The sequence below is a fragment of the Mchenga conophoros genome, linkage group LG3, assembly GCF_057382185.1.
Source record: "Mchenga conophoros isolate Kocher_MC1m ecotype Shallow Benthic linkage group LG3, M_conophoros_male_GT1.1, whole genome shotgun sequence".
NCBI lineage: Eukaryota > Metazoa > Chordata > Actinopteri > Cichliformes > Cichlidae > Mchenga > Mchenga conophoros.
This window is the reverse complement of record NC_140528.1, coordinates 64,133,106-64,158,968: the sequence shown is the minus strand read 5'-3', so window position 1 is coordinate 64,158,968 and position 25,863 is coordinate 64,133,106. Positions and strand designations below refer to the sequence as shown.

Sequence of the window (25,863 nt, the reverse complement as noted above, 5' to 3'; positions counted from 1 at the left end):
AGCTCACATCGTTGTCTGTATATGTCATCATCATCATTTATTTGGTCAGTAGTAAAGTAACCGAGGTATTTGCCCTTTTTGAAATAGAAAATCTGTTAAACCCCTGGACTAAAGAAAAAATGCTCCAAGTGGGCAATGTGCTAATTTTCAGATGGCAGGTCTACATCTAGAATCAAAATGAGCATAAACACCAACAACCAACGTGTAGCATTAAGACGAAACATAGCAATGTCAAAAAGGATCCACACATTTGGGCCACAAAATAGACGTAAATTGACTAAAATAAGACACAAATCAGACAAAAATAGATGCAGCATGATCACAAACACACACATGTTGCCTACATATTGATGCCAAATGACTAAAATCACACGTGCAACACTTTCTACATATTTGACAACAGAAGAAAAACACAAACAAAGTTGGAATGTATTTTTAATTTAGATTTTTTTTATTTCATGCCAAATTAGATATTTTAAATATCAAGCGCCAAATCACAAAGTCTCCTCCCTGTTTGTACTGTAAGGTCAAAACCCTGCAGTACTACAGAGAACCCCCAACAATCAAATGATCCCCCTCTGAGCAAGTACTAGGCGACTGTGGGGAAGAAAAACTCCCTTTAAAAGGAAGAAACTTCCAACGGAACCGGGCTCAGAAGGGGCGGCCATCCGCTGCGACCGGTTGGGGGGATGGAAATCAAAAAGGAGACGAGATGGCGTGAACTACAGTTGTTAAAATTTGGATTAGATGCTAAAATTCTGCTTAAAGATGTTAAAAGAAGCAGGGCAGCGGGGGAAGCCAGAATGTCATTTTAATCATCTCTGGCTTTAGTGAACCACCTAAAGGGTTTTCGCAGAGCTTTTCCCACCGCTGAAAAAAACCTGGAAATTTTGGACTTTTTGGGAGGACTGGGGATGACTCCGAGGCGGATTTTTAGATGTTTTATCAGAGCCTCATCAAAAGACGCATCATTTGCCATCGCAGCCTTTAACACATTGTCTGGGGAGCCAAACTCCCTGATGAGGCATTTGGCTATTTTCTTGATTAACTTTTTCCTGTTATTTGTCAGACTTGTGGTGGACTCTGTGCTGATGAGTTCAGGCCGCATCAGGTCATTCACACGGTTGATGACCACGTGTAGTTCTTTTGTAGTAGATGTGGTCCTGGCAAAAAAGTTTTGAGTTTCACGTTTTGATTTTTTGATGAGTCTCATCATGAGGATAATGGTGAGGTCATTGCAAATTTTCTCAGCATCAGAAGATGACACTGATACGGAACGCACCTCTGACAGGTCAGAGGAATCCTTGAGAACGCCTGAAACGCTGGCAGAGCATTTTTCTGGGGTCATGCTCCCAGATTTTGGTGTCTGAGGTGTCTGATCAGGTACCACAGAGCATTTTTCTGAGGTCATGCTCCCAGAATTTGGTGTTACAGGTAATGGAACAGATTCTCTTCCACTGCCATCTGAATCTGTGCTTTCCTTTGTTGGGGTCCTTGTTCTTTTAATAATGTTCTGGATGTCTTCCACAGTGACAGAGACCTTGTCCTCAATCATTTGATCTACGTCTTCGTTCTCCACCAAGAGTAAACGTTTTTGTAAAAACTTTTCTACTGCGTCTTCTACAAGGACATAGAGGACTTCAGCAGAAAAGGGACGCTTAGAGCCATGTGCTGGCTGTGGAGTCCTGGAGATGACGGTGTTTGAGAGGGATCTACCCATTAGAGGTTTGGGGATTTGATACAGTCGATCCGTCATAAGTAGATCAAACACTTTTGCTGTTAACTTCACAGTAAAATCTCTGGTTGCCTCACTTTGTCTAATGTTTCCCAATGTTTTGTGGACGAGGAAGAGTTTTTCTTTCTTTGTTAATTTCTCAAATAACTCATTAACGTCTTATCTAATGTTGTCAAAGTCGACTGGAGAAGAACGTATGTAACAAAGCAGTGTGTTTCGTGAAGGGGCTCGATGAGCTCTGTACTGTGGGACCCTGGGAGGCTGAAAGCCACACTTTCATCTGAGGGCACCGTTTCATACTTGTGGAACCTGCAAATGTTTTTTAGACAAACAACAAATTTCCTGTTTGCCTTTATTACTTTTCTCAGCTCTTTTTCCATTTTTTCAAATTGTTTTTTCGCAAACATGGAAAAGCGGTGTTTGCGTGCTTTGAGCCCGGAGTGAGAGGTGGATGGCAAACATCTGGAGAAGAAGTCTCTCAGCTTGTTGATAATTAATCCTGCATGAAAGGCAGGTTTGGGCAAGCTACACCTCTTACAGAGCTCTTCGCTGCTTGAACCCGTGTTCCCAAGTATCTCATTTACGATGTCAGCTGCAACCACTTCTGCTGGGGTTGGAGCTCGGATACCTTGCCTTTCTGCAGCTGGTTTTATTTCTTCTTGTTCTCTTAGAGCTGATTCGCCCGGGAGCTCAATTTCTTCCTCGTCCTTATCGGTCATCTCTCCATCTGAGCTCCTTGATGACAGAATCACAGAAATCTCTGTGATTGCACTGACGTCTTTGAATCTGTACTTTCTGTACCGGAATCAGACCCGCTTGGCATGCACCTGCAGCGCAGCTTACGTGCTACATGCCTTTTAAGGCACGAGGCAGCGTGACAAACCATGCGGTGCAGCTTTTTAATATTGCTTAATTTCCCGCTAACATAAACGACAGGGTCTTGCGTGAGATCGGGGCTTTCGCCATTTTAGCAGGCCAAACAAACGGCTAAAGGAGCGAAAGCATCAGCAATTGTTCGCATTTGCTGTGTTGTCGGTTGAACTGTTAGATCGGGAAGGGAATGAGCTGAAAATGGGCTCTCTTTTTATCCTTCCCCCACCTGGAAGCAACGTGAGGAATGTTACCAGAAGAATGCATCTAGCCTGCCTGGATAGCATCTGTGAGACGAGCTGATATCCAGTTCTCTACTATCCACGGATAACTGGAAATTGTGCTCCAGACATTTTCATTCAGGTAAGTTCTAAATATGTTCATATTACTCTTTATAGCCTTTTTTGTAGTTTTATAGTTTTATTTTCAATACATTCTGTCATAGCAAATTAGAACAAACATCCTAGGTGATTTTCTATTTATAGATTTGCTAATTGTTTTTCATTATTGCAGCAAACCAGCCTATGAAATGGATGAAACACATCCTGACTGGGTTCCTATGGCGTTATTTTTGTGCCACTATTCTGAGCGCACGTAAAAAAAAAAAAAAATTGAGCACATGTAAAAAAAGCTTGCAGGTGCAAGTGTTGTATATTTTGAGGAGAAATTTACTTTGAGTGAAGAAAAGCTGAATTTGAGTGAACAAAATTCATTCCTGCGTGCAAAAAACGTATTTCAGTGTTTGCCATTATCCACACGCACACAACAGCAGCCCCTCTCACTCAGTTTTTGCATTTGCCCTGGCTCGCAATATGTTGCTCGCGCTCTCAACATTTCTGCCCGTGCGCGCTCAACTCTTTCTCTACACCGTTATAGTTGTGCCACAAAACCAGCCAATCACAGACTTGGATGCAAAAAAATCTGATTGGTTGTTCTGGTCTCCAATCAGCTCGAAATGACTAAACGCAATATCCCAGAATCCATTTCGTCCAAAACTCAAAGGAGGCAGTGGCGGAGGAACACAGAGTGACGGAGTTTGAAATATTACTCTTTCTGGGTCACAAAATAAACTTTAAAGATATTTTCATGCGAGAATGATGCTGTGTAAACTTCTAATATCTGCTCGATTTATCAAGACATCACATATTTGCATAAGTGCTCTAACGTTTTCGGAGATACATTTTCATTCAGGTATTTAGAACTTACCTGAATGAAAATGTCTGGAGCACATTTTTGCAGATAGTGTGTTATTTACCATAAAGTGATGCAGAGTTATTCATACCAGAGTAACAAGAGAGGATCATATATTTTTAAATATATAACTTTCTACAGAACTGAATATAATATCTTTATGTAGAAGCCTGGAGCCTTTGGGGAGTATCCGAATATTTATAACATTACACAAACCAAAGGTCTCCATCACAGTGTTCATGAAATGCTGGGTTTATCCATCTTCTGGGGCGGGCCTACAGAGGAGTGCTGAAGATTTCCCTGTGAGGGAGCTGCTGGTGAAGATCCTGCTTGATCAATGCGATGAGCTTCAGTGTTCCTGGTGTTTCTTAAATGAAGCCTCTTTCAGTGGGCCAACAGAACTTCTGGCACAGGACAGCTGTGATGAAAGAAAGGCAAGAAGTTTCTCCAAACCTCTGGACCCAGAAACCCAGCTTGGTCCTGATGGTCTCCCTCACTAGTTTCTCTCCAGGGTTAATGTAGCTGTTGATATAATATGGACTCTATTATTAAATGAACAGAACAAATTAGACTACACTACTGAAACGTTCTGCTGCTGTTTTTAAAGTTTCCATGTTACCAGGCTGTAGAGATTTAAACAGTTTTAGATCCATTACACTCACAGTCTTCTGTTAAAATCTGAAAGGACAGCATTATATTTTTGATATTAACAGTAACTCTGGTCTTCTGCAGAGTGTGCAGATGATCTCATCGCTGTCTAAAAATGGATAAAACATAAGAAGTGCTGAATCCTTCAATAACACAGACTATCGGGTTGTTCAGTGATGACGCGACAAATCCTACTTCCGGGTCTAAAGTAGCTTTTGTGTTGTTAACATGTTTAATGTTATGTATTTTCTTCTATTTGATCTCAAAAAGCTTCTAAAACAGTCAGTGATCACTGTTGACCTCCCTCGGCTTTTATTACCGCTAATCATTTATTTAAGCTCAGTTTTTAAAACCTTAGGATGTAACTACAGCCCAGCCCATGCAGCAGTATATGAATGACTAACCTCGTATTGTGGATGGATTATCTCAGTTGTTCTCCTGGCTGAAGTTTGGTCCTTTTACAGTATCCTGTCATGCGATTACATTTGTTCCTGACCACCGAGAACACTCACGTTAACTTTTATCAGTGGAAAAAAAGTTAGCTTGTTTATATTATGCTAACATAGCTGTGTCGCTAGCGGTCACGTAGCACATCATTATATACCAGCTAGCCCAACTTCAGTAACCCTACAAACGTCACTGCGGTTTAGTTTTCTGTCTTCATTTATGCTGGAAGTGATAGCAGAGCTGTACCTTTGAATTTGTTTCCAAAACCCCGCAGTCAGGACATGCTATATTGTATTTAGATAGAAGCTAGCGAGCTAACTCCCTGCTAACTTCTAACTCCGTTAAATGTCATAAATTCCGTTTTCATGGATGCCTGGATGTTAAACTCAATTGTTACACCTGGTAGAGCAGAACGCTGATCATTTTATTAAAGATGAAAGACTTTAGACAGTTTTTCAACTCTCAGTAATGCCATAGTGATCGTTTGATATATGGACCTGCAGCGGAGTTTAGACCCAGACACGGCTAGTGACGTCAGACTGAACAACCGGATTAGAGTAGCAGGTGTGTAGCATCGCTAACTAGCTAGCAACAAGCCTCCAACACAGTGCGTATGCTAGCGGCTAATCTAACTAACGAATTAACAACAGAGCGATTTTAGATGTTTTAGAACTATAAGATGATAAGCTGTGTGTCTATTTTTTATAACAGTGACATGGTTGTATTTACCTTAATTAAACGAGTCGTCAGTCGCGGTAAACCAGCGACAACCAAAAGTGTAGAGGGGCGTGTTTGCAGTCACATCCAGCGGGTGTGTGGGTGGGAGCATTACACAGTCGCTCCACCTCAAGTCACTACTGCGCAGACTCTGGCTCCAAATTTGCAAGATGGCAGCCTCCACAAGCGGGATATTTTGGCTTCATTTTTGCACAATGGGAGGAGGCGGTGCCGCGTCGTCCATCTTTTCTACAGTCAATGGTTTTGATTGAGAGCCTTTTTTGGGGGGCAGCTGGAGAGGAGAAGTCTATCTTATGGCCAACCACTTGTCATGGTCCGGGTGAGCGCGGGGTTTTTCCACTCCGCTGGGTTCTACCTTCAGGCAGAGACTCCAATCAGCTTCCACACCTGGTTCCAATCAAGTCACCTGCATATAAGACCAGCATTCACAACAGACCTCTGCCAGATCTTCTGCTAACCCATGACCCACCTGCCAGTCACGTTTCCCGAGCTACTCTCATCGCCGCCTGGACGCTGGTTCTGTCATCTGGTTTCTTCCTCTCCACCATCGGACTACACCTGCCTGCCTCCCTGCCAAGTCCCTCACTCCACGCATATTCTGGATCCTCTCTGGACACTCCTCACCCGGAACCCCCTGGACACCCCTTCCTTGCATGACACTTTAAACCTGCAACGCGTAAGCCCTAACCTCCATAGCCTAATCCTGCAGCTGTGATTCACTGGACTGCCACTGACTACTTGTCTCTTCTCATTATAGTGACTGCGTACCTCCATCCAAGCCGCTGCCCCTTTTTTCCATCCGTGAAATCCAGCACCTAGCCATAGCACTCAGTTTCATGTTCACAGTTTGGCCTCACAGTTCACAGCATTTCATAATTCATAGTCTCCTGTTGTGTAATTTCACTAGACACTTGTAAATAAAGCACTGTGTTCACGCCCGTTTGCCTCCCTCTGTGTCTGCATTTGAGTCCACACCCACAGCCAGGCCCTCTCGGCCGTAACACCACTGACTGTATCTTGGTCATATTACCCAGCAAAACCCAGTATGCAGGTTCATCTGTAACAGTCCTTGTATAACTATATCAGGCTTAGTCAATAGCGGTTGGTCTTCAGGGTTTCTACTCCACTGCCGTTATTTCATACGGGTCCACATTTCCAATGCAAGGTATTTTTTGCAAGTACCATCTCTTTGCATTTGAATCTGTGTCTATAACGTCCTTTGTCTTTTTAGCTGCTTTTAAGTATGGTTTGTAGCAATCTTCCTTCCAACACGGAGGGGGGGTTGCATTCGCTGAAATGGTGCCGCACTCCCACAATGCATTGCAGCGTGACATCACCTACAAAGTCCTATACCGATACTCTGAACAAAAACATGTTTCATTGTATTTCATAATACAATATATAATTCTATTATGTAATTGTAATAATAGAGCTTCATAATGATTACAGGACATCAGACTACTTGTTCTTCTTGCTTAATGATGCAGAATGATCATATAGAAATAAAAAACCTGAAGTTTTGCGCTATTTGAACACGTTGCCTGCCTGCAGCACTACAGGACTCCGCAAGAGACGTCTGTTTTGCTCTAGCAGCACCTGTCCCTCTCCTCCTCTTCAGTTTGCTTCAACATAAGCTCGTCATATTCTGTGATATGATTTACTCTGATGTGTTTGACGAGGTAAGTGGTGTTGCCACAACACCTCACTGTGATGCCACATGCATCGCAAACCAAGTCTTGACTGTTTGTGGAGGTAAAATACGTCCACACATGACTCCGTTTAGGCTCAGTCACTGTTGTGAGTGCGCACGCCAGGGGCTGTGACACATTTCTACAGCTGTATTTCACATATGACTATGAAAGGCGTAAGAGGAAGTAGTTCCTTCCCATTTAGACGATCCGAATGATATAGTTTCTTTTCACTGTGTTCCTGTTAATGAAAAACTACAAATTTACCCCAAAGTACTAAAATATCGATATTTTAATATGAGAATAGATTCTAGAACCACACTGTTCACCACAGCAAAGTGAAAGTCTTACAGTTGTTGCAGGAATTGCTGTCTTGTGTGTGACTGGGTGCAGTAAGGAGTGTATGTAATGTGTGTGTGAGCATGCGCGTGAAGGAAACGCGGGGAGCGAAAGAGGAAAAAGAGAGTGAGAGAGTGTGTCATGGGTAGAGGGCGACCGGGAGCAGCGTTCTAACGGGCTACAGGCTATGCAGTGTGTTTCCAAAGTGTGCAGTACTGTTATTAAAGCCTCATCTCTTCATTACTCTCCGGTGCCTCGGCTGATTTCTGTCTGCCTCACTACTCCACAAAAGTGAAGGGAGTTAACCCCGAAGGAGGACAAACTTCGGCCCTGGAGGAAGCATCTCCCCTCGTGTCTCCCGACCACGGTCAGGGGACTGACGGCGAGGAATGGTTAACACAGTTATCACCATTTTCTCCTTCTTAAGGAAATTTTCAATTCTAGAGATTAAAAGTTTCACTCTTCCAATTGTGGATGGTTTGTTTCAGATGTAGCTTTAATGATTTATTATAAAGTAATGCTGTTTAGATTAGAAATCACATTTCTAAATCCCAGAGTTGCTTTAATCTTTGATATCATTGTGATTATAAAAGTAATCAGGAATTTGAAATGTTAATGTGGAATTATTGTTTTCCATAGTTATTGATTAATCCTTCATTAATTCATAGATTGTGTAATAATGGCAGTTATTAGTAATGCTGGCTCTCTTGCATTGAACTCTTCAGACTGCGACGACGGCCTTGCCCATGTTTTCTCCCTGCAGCATCCCCATAAAAGCAGCCGGCATGTTTTCAAAGCCTTTTGTGACGTGCTCCCGACACTGCAGTTTGCCCTGTGGACGCACAATAAATGGATCACAAATACAATACATCACAACAGAAACATGGGGAAGCATGTTTATATCTTTATTTAAAAGAAAGGCTCACACTAACCTCTTTCACCCATGCTAACAGTCTCTTGAGGGTCTCAGGGTGCCTGTTCTCCCACCTACTTTGCAAGAATCCCTCCATCTTCAGCTCCTTAAAGATCATGGTGAAGTAGGGATACGGACCTAAAACACAGGTCGTTCAAGAGAAAAATTTAACCCATCTTTCACTCACAGAAACTACAGTTCATGTCTACAATAACCATCTGTGTGCCTCCACAGCACTTGTGGATCTTTAGCAGTGCAGCTTCTCCCTCTAGTGGAAAAAACACATGAATACAGAAGAAGTTGTTGCAGGTGTATTAAATGCATTTTGTGTTCTTCACAGTGCTGTGTGTGGGCCTTTGGGGTCCAGGCCCCCTCCAGAAAGGTCACTGTTCCACTTCAGTCTAATACCATCTACATACCTTTATACCTGTAATTCAAATGAATCCCTAAAGTTTGGTCATGAAAGCTCTGAACACCCCAGCTGGCAACAAGAATGAGATCATTCATCAGCGTGCACAGAGCCGACTCACAAATTATCAGTAAAACTTGATCTATACAGCATGTTGTGATATTTTTATTCAAAAGTGCTTCACAACAAAAATGCTGAACATAAAAACCAGAGTGTGGGACACACTGTTTTCAGCCTTGAACAATGTACAGACAGCACGCCCTGATCACATGACCTCAGGGAGTAGCTGGTTATGTGTGTGTCATCCCGGGCCAGGGTGGTTTGTTTTAGGTTTGCCTTTTTTCACATGAGATGTAGGCTTTTGTCATTTTTAATCTTTTAATTATATTCTTAAGTGTGATTTTTAGTTCTTATAGCTTATCGCATGCTTTTATTGTGTTTTTAATCTGTTTCTGGGAGTCACCTTACACCAGGGGTAGGCAACTCCAGGCCTCGAGGGCCGGTGTCCTGCAGGTTTTAGATATCATCCTGTGTCAACCCACCTGAATCAAATGATTAGTTCATTACCAGCCTGTGGAGAACTTCAAGACATGTTGAGGAGGTCATTTAGCCATTTAAATCAGATGTGTTGGATCAAGGACACATCTAAAACCTGCAGGACACCGGCACTCGAGCCCTGGAGTTGCCTACCCCTGCCTTACACTTATCACTAATCATCCTTATGTGCGAGAGTTCATGTCCTGGAAGGACTCCGCCCTTGACCAATCAGGGTGAGCTTTTCGGTCACCAAAAACCAATAAGAGGGTTTTGAGAGTGTTAGACAGATGTGGTGGTCTGCCTGGTGGTCGTGTCTGTGCACTAACCCTGGTTGTTCCCTAGCAGGAACAAAACTCTCAGGAGTTTTTAAAATAAAAAGTAAATTAGGGCAGTAACAAACCTGTCTGGGGTTGGCTGTCATTGTAGGTGGAGATACTTCCACACACAGCTATTCTTCCAAAGTTCTTCATCTGCTGCAGGACGACATCTGACGAAGGGCCTCCCACCTAAAACCAAGCAGCAGTGTCACTTACATACATCATAACATGTTGTAAGGAATGCAGTGTGAATGCAAGAGAAGAGTAGAGCAATGATTAAATATTAAATGCAAGCTTGAAACTGCACCACCACTGCTCACGTTCTCAAAGAAACAATCGTATCCTTCAGGTGAAGCCTTCCTCAGAGCCTCCTCCAGGGAACCCACAGTTTTGTAGTTGAAGACCTCATCAAATCCCAGCTCTTTGAGGTAAGCCACTTTGGCATCAGAGCCTGCCGAGCCCACCACCTTACAGCCCTTGATCTTGGCGATCTGTCCCACCACGGAGCCCACCGCTCCAGCTGCAGCGTTCACCAGCAGGGTCTCACCCTTCTGGAGTCCCAACACTTCTTCTATCCCATAAACAGCCGTCAGCCTGCAGAGAGACAGAAACAGTAAATCCAGCTGTTGCCTCTTTGATTGCCATATTAATTATATCCACAAAGATCACTGCTTACAAACTCTGCTTCAGCTCATTAGCAAAACATCTGGAGTTAGCCACTTACATATATTCTTAAAATAAAACTATTTCCTGCTCATTACTTACTTTGGTGTCTATTACCATGTTTAGTTGACCTCTTAAACACCTTACAAACACTTAAAAGGAAAGTATTACATCACTAAGATGAATTTCTCAAATGCTTTTAGTTTACATTTAAGATTCAGCTGATAAAACTTCACATCGATCTATCTGCTGGAAGAGTCAGAACATCCTGCCACGATTTAACATCCAATAGAAAGTGACTATGATCCATGCAGGTTACTTAAATCTGTCTTACCCGGGCATCCCGATGGCACCCAGAGCCAGAGACAGGGACACATCTTTAGGCCACTCGGACAGGATGGGAGTGAGGCCGGTCCCATCACTGAGCGTGTGGGTTCTCCACCCACTGTCACTCACAACGTGGCTTCCCACAGGAAACGCTGGATTTTTACTCTGGATCACTCTAAAAGAAAAACAGCAACATAATATTAAAACAAAACAAAAAAGCTTTCACCTGTTTTCACTTCAGTCTGTCCTGTCACTGGGATACTTCAGTTTGCAAACAGTCAGAACACAAAATTAATCTGTGCAAATATTAATTTTGGTGGTGGGCGTCTTTGTTTCAAGTTTGTCTTTGTAACAAAGTCTTGTAGTTACCTGGTCATCAGTGTGATTTTGTGCTTTTTCACATTAATCCCGACATTTCAATCAATTTAATCTGCTCCCCAAGCAAGCATAGCAGTAGGAATCTGTTTCTTTTATTATCTGCATTTTTGAATCCCTGGCATAGAAAAATGATATACACTAAATGTTAAAGCAACAAAGTAAAGGTACAGTTGTCTTCTCAGATTCTTCTATGATTTCAGCTGTTAATCAGGCCAGAAAGTTTCAGTGTTTCTTTTCATGTTCAGCTTGAGACTTCACAGGAACTTTACTTATCAGAGGGTTTATGTCGCTGTGTTATTAACAGCAGATACAGACTGTGTCAGTAAACGTACACATCACAGCACATCATGCAAGTTTTCTGTGTGCAGGTGTGTTTGTGTTTCTTACTTGGCCACCTGACCTCCGATCATCACATCTCCCTCCTTCATGTGGGTTTTGCTGAAGGGCCTGTTGGGACCAGGGGTGTGTTACAATATGCATTTATATCAGGAGCATTAAAGTAGTTCAGTAATGAGTGACGCTGCTCTCTGATCACCTCATGTACGGGTCGACACTGAGAAACACAGCTTCCAACAGCACCTCTGTAAACAAAACTAAACTCATTTAAAGTGCTCGATGCTTAATGTTTGACAAAAACTGAAGAAGGTGCTCTCCTGTAGAGAGAAAGAAGAAAGACGTACCTCCATCTTTGGGCTCAGGGAGCTCCTCCACCTTCAGCCCAAAGTCACTTTTCTTTGGGAAGCCGTCAAAGTGCTGAGTCATTACCCATGACTTAGCTTTCACCATGATTCTTCTTTTTTATGGCCGCTGTAAAGAAATATTGCCCGTCACTGTTATCAACAGACATGAAAGTGCTGAGTCATCCAGCGCTGTGCAAAATAGAGCTGAATAAAACCTGAAGTGTAACGTTCACTCTGTGACGTTTAGCTGTGGTGAGCATCAAACAGCACAAATCATTTTCTAGTTTAGAGTTGATGAGTGACCTAGCTGTGGTTATAAGAACAATTCAAATGAAATGCAGACATCTTTATCACACAAACACAAACATTCACACACAAGTTCTTTGAGTGCTGGGAGTAGAAAGAGAGTGGTGTCCATTCACATACAAGTATGCACACTTAAAAACAGGAAGGATCTTTCTTTCCCAAGAAACGAAGAAAAAAGGAGAAGTCTAAAGTTTAATGCGTTTGAGTTTCAGACTTTAGAACCACAGTGAACGTATACTTTCTTTGTGTTTTAATTAAACAATGGTGAAACAATACAATGGGCCATTAAACTGTTGTATCAAATATTTTATGGTCGGTAGCGAGATAATGGCTTAGGCAAAGGCTTAAAAGTGATAACTAATCCCTGCGTCTGTTTGCTACTTCTCTTCAGCGTCACCTGATCCAGAAAAATAGTATTTAATGCATTTCACTAACAGCTCTCTACCTTCTATAGCTGGAACTCACCAGTCGCCTCTCTTCTCACAGAAATAGTAGAAGATGTGGGGTCCGTGTGGGTGGAAGTGGGCAGAGACAGGTTTGTGAAAGCTTAAAAGAAGACATGGCAGGAGACGTTCTTTTATTCCTAAATCTGATTGGCTAAAAGTATTGTGCACACCTTCTGAGCTGTGAGAGAGGGTACCCTGCCAATAAGGTTCAAGATATTTACTTTAACTTTTACATACTGTTCGGGTTAAATTTGAGCCATCTTTGAAATTTGACAGCAGTAAAAAATAGTTACATTTTTTTTATTCTGAAATTTTATGACCTTTCCTAAAGTACCAAAAGACACAAAAACACATTTTTCCTAGACATTCAGTGTGCTCTAGAATCAAATTTGACCTGTAACTATTTATGTATCTATTCAGGTCAAACACATGGAGCTACCCACTGTGGCGACTCCTTGTTAATAAGGAAGCAGATAAAAGCAGCTTTAAATCCTTTACTTAAAAACAAAACAAAACTCTGTTCTTGCCAAGTTTTGAAGTCTGTAAATCTAAATCTTCTAGTTCTAAACCACATTTTGTTGTTTTCAACAACAACAAAAAAAAAAGAAATATATATCAGAGGTTTGACTTTTAATGCTCAGGGGTCCGTTCTTCGTACCTCGCTAAGTAAGTTAGCTGGATTTGATTGTTGACGATTTCGCGTGATCTTGGATCGTTCGGTTCCCCGAAGCTCATCCGCGACTTGCTGTCATAGCAACAGAGCTGCTCGGGAGCAGGTTTACTTTATGTAAACAGGATTAGATCGCGGCCACTCAGGTATGTCCGCTTCATTTATACGAAAGCAACAGCGATATTCCACCACTGTTTTTCCATAAATAAATGTTATCAATGTAACTAAAGATAATGCAGCACTTGACCCTTTTATTGATTCCATACAGATACATACAGGTCATTTCCTAAAAAAAGGGAAATGTACCATTAATCATTCTATTTCATGTATTTGATTATTTCAGATGTAATTCATATTTTAGAGTAGTAATTGTAAATTACTTCGTGTAATCAAGATGAGAGACCACGGCTATAAAAGCGAAGGTGGATTTGGGAAGTCTGTCGCAGCCATGTCCTGTCCGTTTACGCGAGCCACCCATTGCGGAAGGTGCAAGATTGATAAGGAGAGTTTTCAGAATTCAGCGTATATTGCGGGATAGACAGATAAATATTACCATTCTGTAGAATATTCTTATATTTCACTTTTACTTGTTCCCATGTTCTAGTGGGTCCTGTTGTGGCTCTAATGTGAAAGAGGATATAATATAATATAATATAATATAATATAATATAATATAATATAATATAATATAATGTAATATAATAAATCTACCCTACCGCCTACTGGTGTTGGCCAGAGGGGCCGATGGCGCGATATGGCAGCCTGGCTTCAGTCAGTCTGCCCCAGGGCAGCTGTGGCTACAACCGTAGCTGCCTCCACTGTGAGAGTGAATGAAGAGTGGCATTGTAAAGCGCTTTGGGTGCCTTGAAAAGCGCTATATAAATCCACTCCATTATTATTGTTATTATTATTATTATTAAATTACTTAGGAGTTTAATTTGTCAGCAACTTTCTGCCAGCCCTCTCTCCTTGCTTTTGCAGCCTTTGCAGTGTTCCCTTGCGTTCTGATTAAACTCTGAAACTCCTGAAATCCCTCACTCAAGAGTTCTTGCTCTGCTGCCGAAAAATACCGAGCGCGCTCCTTCGACATTTTCGCCGACCAATCAGAGGGTTGCCGATCAATGTTTCTACTATCGATGCGTAGCCCCTGCTAAGCCACCCAGTGATCTCACATTACTTCATCCAGCTATACTAATCGTCAACAACAGGTGTGTTCGGAGAACCGGAATAGCGAGCTCAAAGTTAGCGCGATGATTTGATCTTGGATGTGTCATTTGATCTTGGATGTAGTAAGCGACGTACGAAGAACGGACCCCAGGGTTACAAAGCAGTGTTTCGTGAAAAAACAAAAACCCTGAGATTAAGGAAACTATGGCTTTTTGTTTTTTCCTGACAAAGATATCTCGCTTAAACCCTGTGCCAGTTACCAAGGTAACACAATCTGTGATCTTAACCTGCTCTCTGGCAGGTTTTCTTCAACAAACTCTCCCCTCCGCCTTCAGTCAATTTCAGTTTATGCTGCTAATGTCAGAGCACATACCAGAGCGCATTAATATGCAAAAGCTTTTGCTGAAATCCCAGATGGAAACATAAAAATGAACAAACTAAGTTTCTCCAGCTTTCTGGATGGCAAGCCAGCCATCAGTTTGGCAGCCAGTTTCACTGCACTGGGTGAAGACTAACTTTAAAGAGAAGTGTTGGTTACATGCTCTCAATAGATTTAAAAGTAGAATGGGAGGCAGAGCCTTCAGCTTTCAGGCCCCTCTTCTGTGGAAGCAGCTCCCAGTTTGGATTCAGGAGACAGACACCCTCTCTACCATCAAGATTAGACTTAAAACTTTCTTTTTTGATAAAACATACAGTTAGTCCTGGATCAGCTGACCCCGACTCCTCTGTTAGTTACGCTGCAATTCGTCAAGGCCGCTGGGGGATTTTGTCAGGACCCAGCATTTTGTGTTTATTTTTGTATTTGTGATTTCTTATATTATATTGAAAGGATGTTAAGTTCTAGTATTATTATTAGTTTGACTCAAGAAGACTCAAGAAGAAGTTTATTGTCATTTCGTATGGTGTTACCCAGCCTGAAATGAAATACTGTTTCTCACCAGCCTCTACGGTGCAATAAACAATACAGTGCAATAAATAATGCAGTTTAAAAAGAATACGTTTAAAAAGAGCAGTAAAAGGCAGTAATGAATTGCAACAATAGTTATGGATAAATAACATAAAATCTAAATTCTAAAACAAACTCAAGTCACATTCATTCGGGTGGAGAGCAGCAGTCCTTTCACGGAAGGGGATGATTAAATTAGGTCGTGTGTGTATCTGGGGAGTGTATTGTACGTGTGTACGTGTGTGCGTGTGTAGGTAGGGAGCATTACAGTCCGTTTGTGGACCTCACAGTGTAGCTGTGTGAATGGCTGTGTGGGTGGGATGGGGGGCAGAGTCCGTTTATCATTCTCACGGCTTGTGCAATCCAGCATCCTGGTGGTTCTGCAGCTGATGGAGAACAGGCCATGCGAGGGGTGGTGGGGGTCTCTGATGATGGAGATAGCTCTGCATATGCAGCGCTGTTTGTAGATCTCCTCCAGAGATGAGAGAGGGGCACCAACAATCCTCATGGCAGTCTTAACCATCCTATTAAGTTGACGCTTCTCGTAGGACTTTCCCAGTCTTTGAGTTTAGTTTTCGCACTACTTGCTTTCGCTTTTTTTTTTTTTTTTTTTTTTTTTGGTATTCTTGTCGAATAAAAGGGTTTAAACCAAAACCAGCCTATAATAAACAGCTCACTTTGTTTAAACCCTTTTTTCATCTCCCTCTGTGTCAGCGCTTAGGTCCTTTTCTTCACTTTACACACAGTCAGCGACAGATTCCCATGATGGACTGAGTGTTTTTTCTTCATGTATTTTTTTTTTAAATACACCTTTGCATTTCATCATTATTTATTATTAATCTCTGGCTCTCTTCACAGGGTGTCTTTTGTCCAGTCTTCCTCTCATCACCCCTAAATGGCAGGGACAGATGGTTGCTCCATCCTGTACCTGGTTTTGCCAGCGGTTCCTTCCTGTTAAGAGGGAGTTTTCCTTCCCGCTGTCACCCAAGTGCTCGCTCGTCTGATTAAGGGTTTCTCTGTATTATTGTAGTCTTTATGTAATGCAAAGTTAGATAAGGGCTAGTTTTATTGCAATTGGTGAGTTTACTGACTGACGCGCAGAAGAAATAGTTCTGTATGGAGCCTAGATGGTGTGAATGACGAGACCAGAGAATGCAAATTATATTTTTGAAAACCCCAAAATATATTGAATAAATGGGGGGGGAAGGGGAAATGGAACAAAATAATAAATACAAAACACAAAATAAATGTACCACAATTAATTAATAACTAATGTTGTGATTCTCTGTGCAAGAGTCCTTTCGGTCCTTTTTTTGAAGTTTCTTTTCAAGTTCAATTTTAAGGAACTCCTCCTTAGGGTCCAGCTTCATGTAATGGGCAAAATAGGTCCGTAATCAAAAGACTGCAAACTGGGTGAAAAGAGGGGAAAAGAATGGTCCTACCGGCTCGCCACTTCAATATGAAAATGATCGATTCAGTGTGGGGTGGGGGGGACCCTGACCTGTAGGCCAGAAAAATGCCCATTAGCACATCAAGTTCAACAAATCATTTTTTCTGTAATTCTGTGCAACAATGTGAATCATCATCATATTTCACAAAGGTACAATGGTTAAATTATTAATCATTTTGGCTACGTAGCATAATATATACATTCCAGTAGCGTTCACTACAAATACAAAAACGACAATAAAGAAACAGACAGCATCGCCGAATTCAAGGCAACACATAACAATAATCAGTCAATTGCACTTTGTTTCAAAGAAAGCCCATTTAAGTGCTTAAATAAATAAAAGTGTTCAAAAACAGCAGTTTTCGAACCGGAGTTCTGCTCGCGGTGGGAACGCACCAAATGAAGTAGTTTTAATCGCGGAAACGATCGACTCGTTACTGACAACTAAAACGTTGTTTTTGGTAGATGTTAAGGACACTCACCGCTGAGGTGATAAGATTTTATAGACGAACTGAGGGGAGAAACGCTTTTTTTACAATGCCGTTAGCTTACAGCCAAGGGAGGCGACGAACCCGGAAGTATCCCTCCACAGCCGGTTTTCATCCTTGCCGCGACTTGGAAGGAGCAAATCAGGAGAGGGACCTCAAATCAGCTGACGTGGGTCATGTGACAGTGCGTAGTTGATATCGGTTATATTTACCTTAAAATATAAAGCATCTTGGGGTAACTGTTGTTGTGAAGAGTCTGATATAAATACCACTGAATAAAAGTAGGATGGGATCTGGCACTTTCATGTTGAAATGTGCAATAGATGTTTTAAAGCTTGAAATCTGAACCTCAACATATTTTCTGCTGCAAATCACCAAAATCAAGCTTTAAAGTTATTAAATAATTTTGAATTTTATGGGGAATAAGTTCCTAAGATAATCAGCCAAAATTTATTGAGATGCAAGTGATTTCTGGGGACACTGTAAATTAAATATTTTGCTGCACTTTGTTGATGGTCCTGACTCAGCCTCCTGCAGAGCCTTGCCCAGCTCAGAAGATGAGTTTGTGATTAAAATCTGAGTTGTAATTTGATTACTTCAATACAGATGGAAAGAAATCATTCAAACAACTATACTTTAGTGTACTTACTAACTTTTGTGCTTGCCTGTGCAGAGACGAGCTGCACACGTACTGCAAAATCATATTTCAACAAGTAACGCTTTAGTGGAAAACAAGCTGGGATCTAAGTTGCTCTTGCCTTTGATATGGGAGTCCCAAGAAGCAGAACCTGCAAACATCAGATTCATACTGTATAGCAAGTCACAGAATTGTTGTTTCACAAGGAAAAAAACCAAACAAAGAAAAAACAAAAAAACAACAACTTTATACACAGAAAGGTTTCCAGTAAACACAAAGCATGCGATTAATCATTCTGCAGTAAATAATGTGTACACGTAGCAGCCACACATCTGCACTGATCGTAACAGAATGATGTCCTTTGACCAATTTCCTTTTTCTTGAGTAAAATTTCATTCAGGTTTCAGTCGCTGAATGGTGAAGATGGTGGTGCTACACAAAACGTCTAAATGTAAACTACAATCACAATTTCAATGTAATATTTCAGATTTAACTAACAATTCGTTATGAACAACTGATTTCTGACTAGAAATCACATTTCTTTGAATGATTAAAGTGACTCGACTGCTGTTTCGATGAGTACCAATACACTAAAAAAACAAAACAAAACAAGAAAAACAAGTGAAATGTTAATGTGAAATGATTCTGTTATGGTGATTGCTCGATTCTTCATTAATTGATAGATTGTGTAATAATGGCAGTTATTAGTAATGCTGGCTCTCTTGCATTGAACTCTTCAGACTGCGACGACGGCCTTGCCCATGTTTTCTCCCCGCATCATTCCCATAAAAGCAGCCGGCATGTTTTCAAAGCCTTTTGTGACGTGCTCCCGACACTGCAGTTTGCCCTGTGGACGCACAATACACACATCACAAATACAATACATCACAACAGAAACATGGGGAACTGATGTTTACATCTTTACTTAAAGAAAAGGCTCACACTAACCTCTTTCACCCATGCTAACAGTCTCTTGAGGGTCTCAGGGTGCTTGTGCTGCCTGCTGCTTTGCATAAATCCCTCCATCTTCAGCTCCTTTATGATCATAGTGAAGTAGGGATACGGACCTAAAACACAGGTCATTAAAGAGAGAAAAATATAAAACATATTTCACAGCAAGGAAACTACAATCCATATCTAAAATAACTCTGTGTGCCTCCACAGCTTTTAAAGCACACTTCAGTAGTGCAATGTCTCCCTCTAGTGGAAAACAACAATAATACATGAGAAATTTTAATGGGTGTATTAACTGCATTTCTGATTATAAGAAGGAATTAAGTTAATTGATGAAAGCATTAGGATCTATTTGTTTTTAGAAAACATGACATCATTAACTGTCTCATAAAAAAAATGAATACCACAATGACAGAGTTTTTACAACTCTATAAAAAATGATGCCTGCTATCCTCACCTGTCTGCGGTGTACTGTCATTGTAGGTGGAGATACTTCCACACACAGCTATTCTTCCACAGTTCTTCATCTGCTCCAGGGCAACAGTTGCAAAAGATCCTCCCACCTAAAAACAACAACAACAAAAACAAATTAAAGCTGCAAGCAGCGTTATGAGGGCCCTCGCACCCCGTTGCGTCGAGCCACGCCCAACACCTACACCCAGCATTTTCGATCTGATGTGACATTGATCGAAGTCAATGATGATTATCATTGTCCCATTAGGTGGCGCTCTAACCATTACTGACAAATCGCATATCAAACATTTACGAACTTGACTTTCGACTCATGCCCGCGAAGTTTGGGAGAGACTGGACATTTTACATTTAGGGAAACGGGGTGGTCATGGCGGCACGTGGAGTTTCAATCACTTGCCAAAAAGCGGTAATCTGCTGTCACTCAAAAACACAAAGCTTTGCAATTTAACATCACAAATGCTCACATTTTCAAACAAGCAGTCGTATCCTTCAGGTGAAGCCTTCCTCAGAGCCTCCTCCAGGGAACCCACAGTTTTGTAGTTGAAGGCCTCATCAAATCCCAGCTCTTTGAGAAAAACCACTTTGGCATCAGAGCCTGTCGAGCCCACCACCTTACAGCCCTTGATCTTGGCGATCTGTCCCACCACGGAGCCCACCGCTCCAGCTGCAGCGTTCACCAGCAGGGTCTCACCCTCCTTTAGACCCAACACGTCTTCTATCCCATAAACAGCCGTCAGTCTGCAGAGAGACAGACACAGTAAATCCAGCTGTTGCCTCTTTGATTTCCATATTAATTATACCCACAAAAATAACTGCTTAGAAACTCTGCTTCAGCTCATCAACAGGAGAAAACATCTGGGGTTTGTCCTCTTACTGTCTTAAAAGAAGACTATTTTATGTAAATATTTCTCTATAAAATCACTCACGTCTTACTGTTACTTGTTTTTTTGATTTTAATGCTTTTATTTGGTTGCAATTTTCAACCTAATATCTGCTGGAAAAGTCAGAACATCCTGCCACGATTTAACATCCAATAGAAAATGACTTACCCGGGCATCCCGATGGCACCCAGAGCCAGAGACAGGGACACATCTTTAGGCCACTCAGGCAGGATGGGAGTGAGGCCGGTCCCATCACTGAGCGTGTGGGTTCTCCACCCACTGTCACTCACAACGTGGCTTCCCACAGGAAACGCTGGATTTTTACTCTGGATCACTCTAAAGGAAAACAACAACATAATAATCACATTAAAAAGCTTCTCATTGAGATGATAATTTGATAATGCTAGTAGCTGAAAACGCAAAATTAAACTGTAGAATACAGTTAAAGATTATAAGTCTAGAGGTTTATCAGGTATTTGTTACTCAAATACCAGACTGAGCACTGATAAGCACCTGTACAATCGGTATGTGTATTTCTGCAATATTAGTTCATGTTATCACATATTAGCCTTTCCTCTGTGTGACATTGCTTTGTGTGGAAAACTGACTGCCGAAGCAGATGTGTTCTCAGTGCTACAAACTCAATGTCTCAACATCTGTTTTTACTCTCGAGTCAGTGAGGAATGACACAAAGTCTTTGGTCATTAGCAGCAGACGAAGGCCGCGTTCTTTTTCAGTAAACATCAGGCATGCACATCACCGAGGATAAAAGCTTTCCCCATGTGCTGTTTGTGTTTCTTACTTGGCCACCTGAGTTCCAATCATCACATCTCCTTCCTTCATGGTAACTCTGCTGAACGGCCTGATGAAACAAGCAGTGTGTTACAATATAGTCGAATACATTTTGAAATACATTTTCATCTGTATAAAAATGAGCTAAACGTAGCATTGCTATGAAAATGATTCAGTGTATGTGGTTCTGCTCTCTACTCACCTCATGTACGGGTCGACACTGAGAAACACAGCTTCCAGAAGCACCTCTGAAAACATAGGTACACACATTTATTTGACAAAATAAATATGTGTGTTGTTTGTGTGTGTGTGTGTGTGTGTGGGGGGGGGGGGTCTTTTCTGTCCTATCAGAGAGAAAAAAAACAACAACAAAGTCCTACCTCCATCTTTGGGCTCAGGGAGCTCCTCCACCTTCAGCTCAAAGTCACTGTTTTTTGGGAAGCCGTCAAAGTGCTTAGTCATTACCCAGAACTTGGCTTGAACCATGATGCTTCTCTTGTATGGCAGCAGATATAGCTTTTAACTGCTTCTGTAAACATAAGAAGACATGAAAATCATCACCAGCCTTTTCACCACTCACAGGAAGTTCCTAAGTTCCTAAGATAATCAGCCAAAATCCATTGAGATGTGAGCGATTTTAGGGACACTGTGTAAATTAAATATTTCGCTGTACTTTGTTGATGGTCCTGACTCCCAGCCTGCTGCAGAGCCTTGCCCAGCTCAGAAGATGGGTTTGTGATTAAAATTTGAGTTGTAATTTATGTATTTTTTTGAATTTTCCTAATGTAAATTCATTAGGAATGCTTAGCATGCTCAAAAATACACACATGTACAATCATACGACTTATAAATGAACTCTTTTGTCTCATACAAAGAAACTAGTGATGTGACGGTTGCGAACGAAACGGCTATTAGAGCCGGCTCTTTGAAGTGAATGACGAGAGCTGTGGTTTTTTTCCCCCCTATCCTTTCTCTCACTTTTTTCGCTTCACGTCGCACGTGAGCCTTGTGTTTGGGCTGAGCAGAGGGGGGAGTTACACTCGAGGTAGCACAGGAACAGAGCAGGAGGGAGAGAGAGAGAAAGCCAGGGCAACAACATCATCACATTAGAAAAGTATAGTAAAGAAAATGAGTTCCCCTCCTGGAAGCAACGTGAGGGATCTCATATATCTGATGTTACCAAACGAAGACGTCAGGCTTGGATAGCAGCGGCGAGACGAGCTGATATCGAGTTCTCTGCCATCATTTTTTGTTGGTGTCACATTTTCATTCTTGTAAGTTTTGCGGCGTTACGTCAACTCCAAAGCCCTATTAGACAGTTTTTGCAGAAGTCTGTGACCCCCAGCAAGACAGAACTCAATACTGAATATTTATCATTATTCAGCATGAAAAGTCTGATAGGAGTTTTCTGTCTTATAAAACTTTCTGAATCCTTTATCATCAGTTGTGGATGATAAAGGATTCAGAAAGTTTATTCATGCACTGAATCCTATGTATGCAATTCCAAGCAGGAAAACACTCTTCCAAAAAAAATCATCCCAGAGAACGTGCATCTTTGGGGGTTTTTTGTTTGTTTGTTTTTTTTGCATATTTTAATTTATATTTTATTGTGTTGTGGTTTGCAGTGTTTTGTGTTGTTTCCCTTTAAATTTGTTTAAAAGGAAAAAGCTTAAAATTTAAATAGTTAAAAGTTAAATTGTAAATAGTTGTTTTTTGTATTTTATAATTTATTTTTTACATTTTATGTGGAGTGAATAAATAAAAGCATATTTATATAATAAACATATATAAAAAAAACATGTTTTTTTATATTAGTAATTCATTTTGTGTATAATTTTATATTGTTGTTGATAATAAATTAATTAAGCAACAAAATAACCTGAAGATCAGGTTGGGAGCCGAAGGAGGGTCTTTTTAGTGAGTCAAGCCGAAGGAGTCGGTTCTCTAAAAAGAGCCGGATTTCCCATCACTAAAAGAAACGGTTAAAGACTGATGTCAGCAGCTGGATCTCCAGTTTCGGGGGATGGGGGGAGGGTGGCGAGGACGAAGAGCTTGTATCTCCAAATCTGATTGGCTAAAAGTTTTGCTCCGCCTCTGACGCTAGTCATGCGTTGCAACGCGCGCTCTGTATGGATGTTTTGCCGCGAAAAAGCACGACTTGTTTATCTTTTTGGCGCCAAACGACTCGCTGACAGCCAATCCTTCTTCAGTGAAAATTGTATATTACTGTACTTCAGACATAGTTTGTCACATGAAAAAAAACCCAAAAAACAGCTTTTTTTAAAAAAAAAAATCCACAGACAGGTTTTCAGTAAAAACACAAAGCATGTGGCTCTGATGATTTTTAAATATTTTATTTCACTTGGTATAAATGATCTTTATTACTATTATTACGACTGTTATAGCTAAATTATTTAAAAATTCTAACAAAAGAATTTCTTAAGTATGGGAGAAAGTGTCTTTTATTATTTCATAACACCTGTTTCTTCTGACTATAAAGTATCTGACTATAAACTATCTGATACTGTCACTATCGGATTATAATTTCCCAGATATTGTTATGGGAGCAGTAATTCATTAGGAATGCACAATTTCTTAGCATGCTCAAAAACACACATGTACAGTCATACGCACACACAAAACAAAGCAGGAAGCGTATCCTGCGGTTTTCAGTCTTCATAGACTTAGAAATGAACTCTCGTCTCATACATGTACTTCGTAAAACCCACTCCAGCGTCCATGTTCTTTGGCAAATAATACTGACGCAGACTAACACATTAAAAGTGAGTTGCAACTCCCTCCTGTAGCTGCACTTCCTAAGTTCGCCTCTTCTACTGAAACAGTACAGCTGAGTAAATCCTATTATTCCACAAATAACGATATAGACTGGAGCCTTGCCTTACCGATGAAGTGTGTAGTGATGTGTCCTGTGTGTCGAAGCTTCGATACCTGTGTCGTGTAATCTCGGGGAAGTTTTTGTGAAGCGCGTGTCGAAGCTCGCTTTGATTACGTATGCAGTGACATTCGAGGCCTCGCGGGCAGTCCGTACCACGTGACTGATTCAGGAACTGGCTCGCCGGTTCGCGCCAGATTCGAAATAAAATGGGCAGCAAAACACAGCTGATTCCTACGGAAGCGTAGAGCTGCCACCCAGGCAAAAGAAAAATACAAGTGTATCACGTTATAACGTGAAAAGTTTATTGTTCTAACAAGATACTTTTCCTGTTTGTACAATATACTATCATGTTTGTACAATATACTTTTCACGTTTGAACAACATAATATCACGTTATTACAATATACATAATCATCACGTTCGTACAATATAGGATCACGTTCATACAATATATTGTATGAACGTGATCCTATATTGTACGATTCCCCATCACACTGTTGTGTAATTGGATTACGTACGTGCTACATAGTTACTTGAGCATTTCTTCTTCGATGGAACCAGCAAAGAAGAGATTTTTTTTAAATCTCATCTCTTCTAATAAAGTATGCATACAGTAATAAATATCACAAATGATAAGTACCATAATATAAATAAACAACACTACAGATCCTATAATCTGATTTCTATCTTTTAGTTTTTTAAAAAAGTGAAGCGCCACACACTAGTTTGTGTCATTATCCAGATGTACATAAGCATGATTACACAGTTACACAATCATACCAAAACTCTGTCCTGATAGTTTCAACTTTCTCTTTTGTATCAGACATACTGAGACGATATTCGGGATAAATAACCATGAAAACAATTTATTTATTCAGTTTAGAGGTTTACACATCACATCATTATAATCAAAGAGCCTGTTTCACATATATATAATATAGAGGGGGGGTGTTCGCTCAGGGCACCAAACAGGCTAGGACCGCCACTGAAAGAGCAGATAGGTTGGCTAAAGCAGCTGTTAAAAAAGTTGATATAGATGTACAGATACCACTGTCAGAATCTGAAGGGAAAAGTATAGTTTGGACAGAAAGTAAGAACTTCTGGCAAATGAGATAATGAAACAAAAGGGAGACATTTATATAGGGTACAAAACACAATAGAAGTTAAGAGGAGTAGTGGATTAAATAGACAGGAGGAGGTTATTATAAGTAGAATACGAACAGGTCATTGCTTTCTAAATGGTACTCTTTTTAGGATAGGGAAACATCCGACAGGGTTGTGTGATTGGTGTAATGCTATGGAGACGGTTGAACATGTGCTTATTAGTTGTAGGAAGTATGTAAGTCACAGGAGGGTGATGAGGGTTGAAATGAGTGGTGGAAGGGAACTTAGTGGTAGTTCCGGAATTAAATATCAACTTTGGGAAGAGAACATCAAACTTTTTGAGTGTGTATGCAGTAGAGCTGTATGCTATATTGATGGCCTTAGAATGGGTAATAATATGCACTGATTCATTGTCAGCTGAGTTAATTATAGAAAATGGGAATACAAGTAGTAATCAGACCATTCTGTATGAAGTTATGTTTGCTCACCATAGAGTGTGTGAGCAGGGCAAAAGTGTAGTAATAACACACTGTAACGGTGGACCCAAGAAATACCAGCCGGAGCGACTTTGACAATGCAGAACTTTTTATTAAACTCGGGGTTGTACGTGGACACATATACTCCCGCGCTCTCTTTCTCTGCTGTCACCTCCGTCTCCGTCTGTCACTGCCAACATATAAAGAGACACAATCACTGTCAGATCCCAGCACACCTGTTCACCCCGCCCCTGCGCCGCCCCGGGGGCTCACTGCGTCACCCCTCCTCTGCAGCT

General features: G+C 41.0%; 2 protein-coding genes and 1 long non-coding RNA gene across 5 annotated transcripts; 1 reads left to right on the top strand and 2 right to left on the bottom strand.

Moving 5' to 3' along the window:
* The first annotated feature begins 5,542 nt into the window (after positions 1-5,542).
* On the top strand, positions 5,543-6,568 carry LOC146580075 (uncharacterized). The gene is made up of 2 exons (XR_014891678.1): positions 5,543-6,305; positions 6,387-6,568. It is a non-coding gene; the product is annotated as an uncharacterized LOC146580075 (long non-coding RNA).
* Positions 6,569-7,591: 1,023 nt separating this feature from the next.
* Positions 7,592-12,769, bottom strand: LOC146580074 (prostaglandin reductase 1-like). Of its 2 annotated transcripts, none has more exons than XM_085269560.1 (9): positions 12,652-12,769; positions 11,881-12,007; positions 11,736-11,781; positions 11,588-11,647; positions 10,830-10,997; positions 10,153-10,426; positions 9,916-10,021; positions 8,589-8,707; positions 7,592-8,488 (listed from the first exon to the last, which is right to left on the bottom strand). In XM_085269560.1, exons 2-9 carry the CDS (start codon positions 11,984-11,986, stop codon positions 8,378-8,380), a joined length of 990 nt encoding a protein of 329 aa, XP_085125686.1. In that variant the 5' UTR covers positions 11,987-12,007; positions 12,652-12,769; the 3' UTR covers positions 7,592-8,377. The 2 variants fall into 2 exon arrangements, with proteins under 2 accessions (XP_085125686.1, XP_085125687.1); XM_085269561.1 differs by having other exon boundaries at positions 12,632-12,717.
* Positions 12,770-18,216: 5,447 nt separating this feature from the next.
* LOC146580073 (prostaglandin reductase 1-like) lies at positions 18,217-24,121 on the bottom strand. 2 transcript variants are annotated; one of them, XM_085266621.1, is made up of 9 exons: positions 23,995-24,121; positions 21,472-21,620; positions 21,294-21,339; positions 21,102-21,161; positions 20,468-20,635; positions 19,883-20,156; positions 19,402-19,507; positions 18,939-19,057; positions 18,217-18,837 (listed from the first exon to the last, which is right to left on the bottom strand). In XM_085266621.1, exons 2-9 carry the CDS (start codon positions 21,575-21,577, stop codon positions 18,727-18,729), a joined length of 990 nt encoding a protein of 329 aa, XP_085122747.1. In that variant the 5' UTR covers positions 21,578-21,620; positions 23,995-24,121; the 3' UTR covers positions 18,217-18,726. The 2 variants fall into 2 exon arrangements, with proteins under 2 accessions (XP_085122747.1, XP_085122755.1); XM_085266629.1 differs by having other exon boundaries at positions 23,990-24,043.
* Positions 24,122-25,863: the final 1,742 nt, after the last annotated feature.

Bases quoted from the DNA above. Each gene is read 5' to 3' on its own strand.
- LOC146580074 (XM_085269560.1), bottom strand. From the start codon at position 11,986: ATGGTGAAAGCTAAGTCATGGGTAATGACTCAGCACTTTGACGGCTTC. The intron at 10,998-11,587 runs GTAAGAAACACA...TTTTTCTTTTAG, and splicing joins ATCGGAGGTCAGGTGGCCAA to AGTGATCCAGAGTAAAAATC. The intron at 10,427-10,829 runs GTAAGACAGATT...GTCTCTCTGCAG, and splicing joins GGTGCCATCGGGATGCCCGG to GCTGACGGCTGTTTATGGGA.
- LOC146580073 (XM_085266621.1), bottom strand. From the start codon at position 21,577: ATGGTTCAAGCCAAGTTCTGGGTAATGACTAAGCACTTTGACGGCTTC. The intron at 20,636-21,101 runs GTAAGAAACACA...GTTTTCCTTTAG, and splicing joins ATTGGAACTCAGGTGGCCAA to AGTGATCCAGAGTAAAAATC. The intron at 20,157-20,467 runs GTAAGTCATTTT...GTCTCTCTGCAG, and splicing joins GGTGCCATCGGGATGCCCGG to ACTGACGGCTGTTTATGGGA.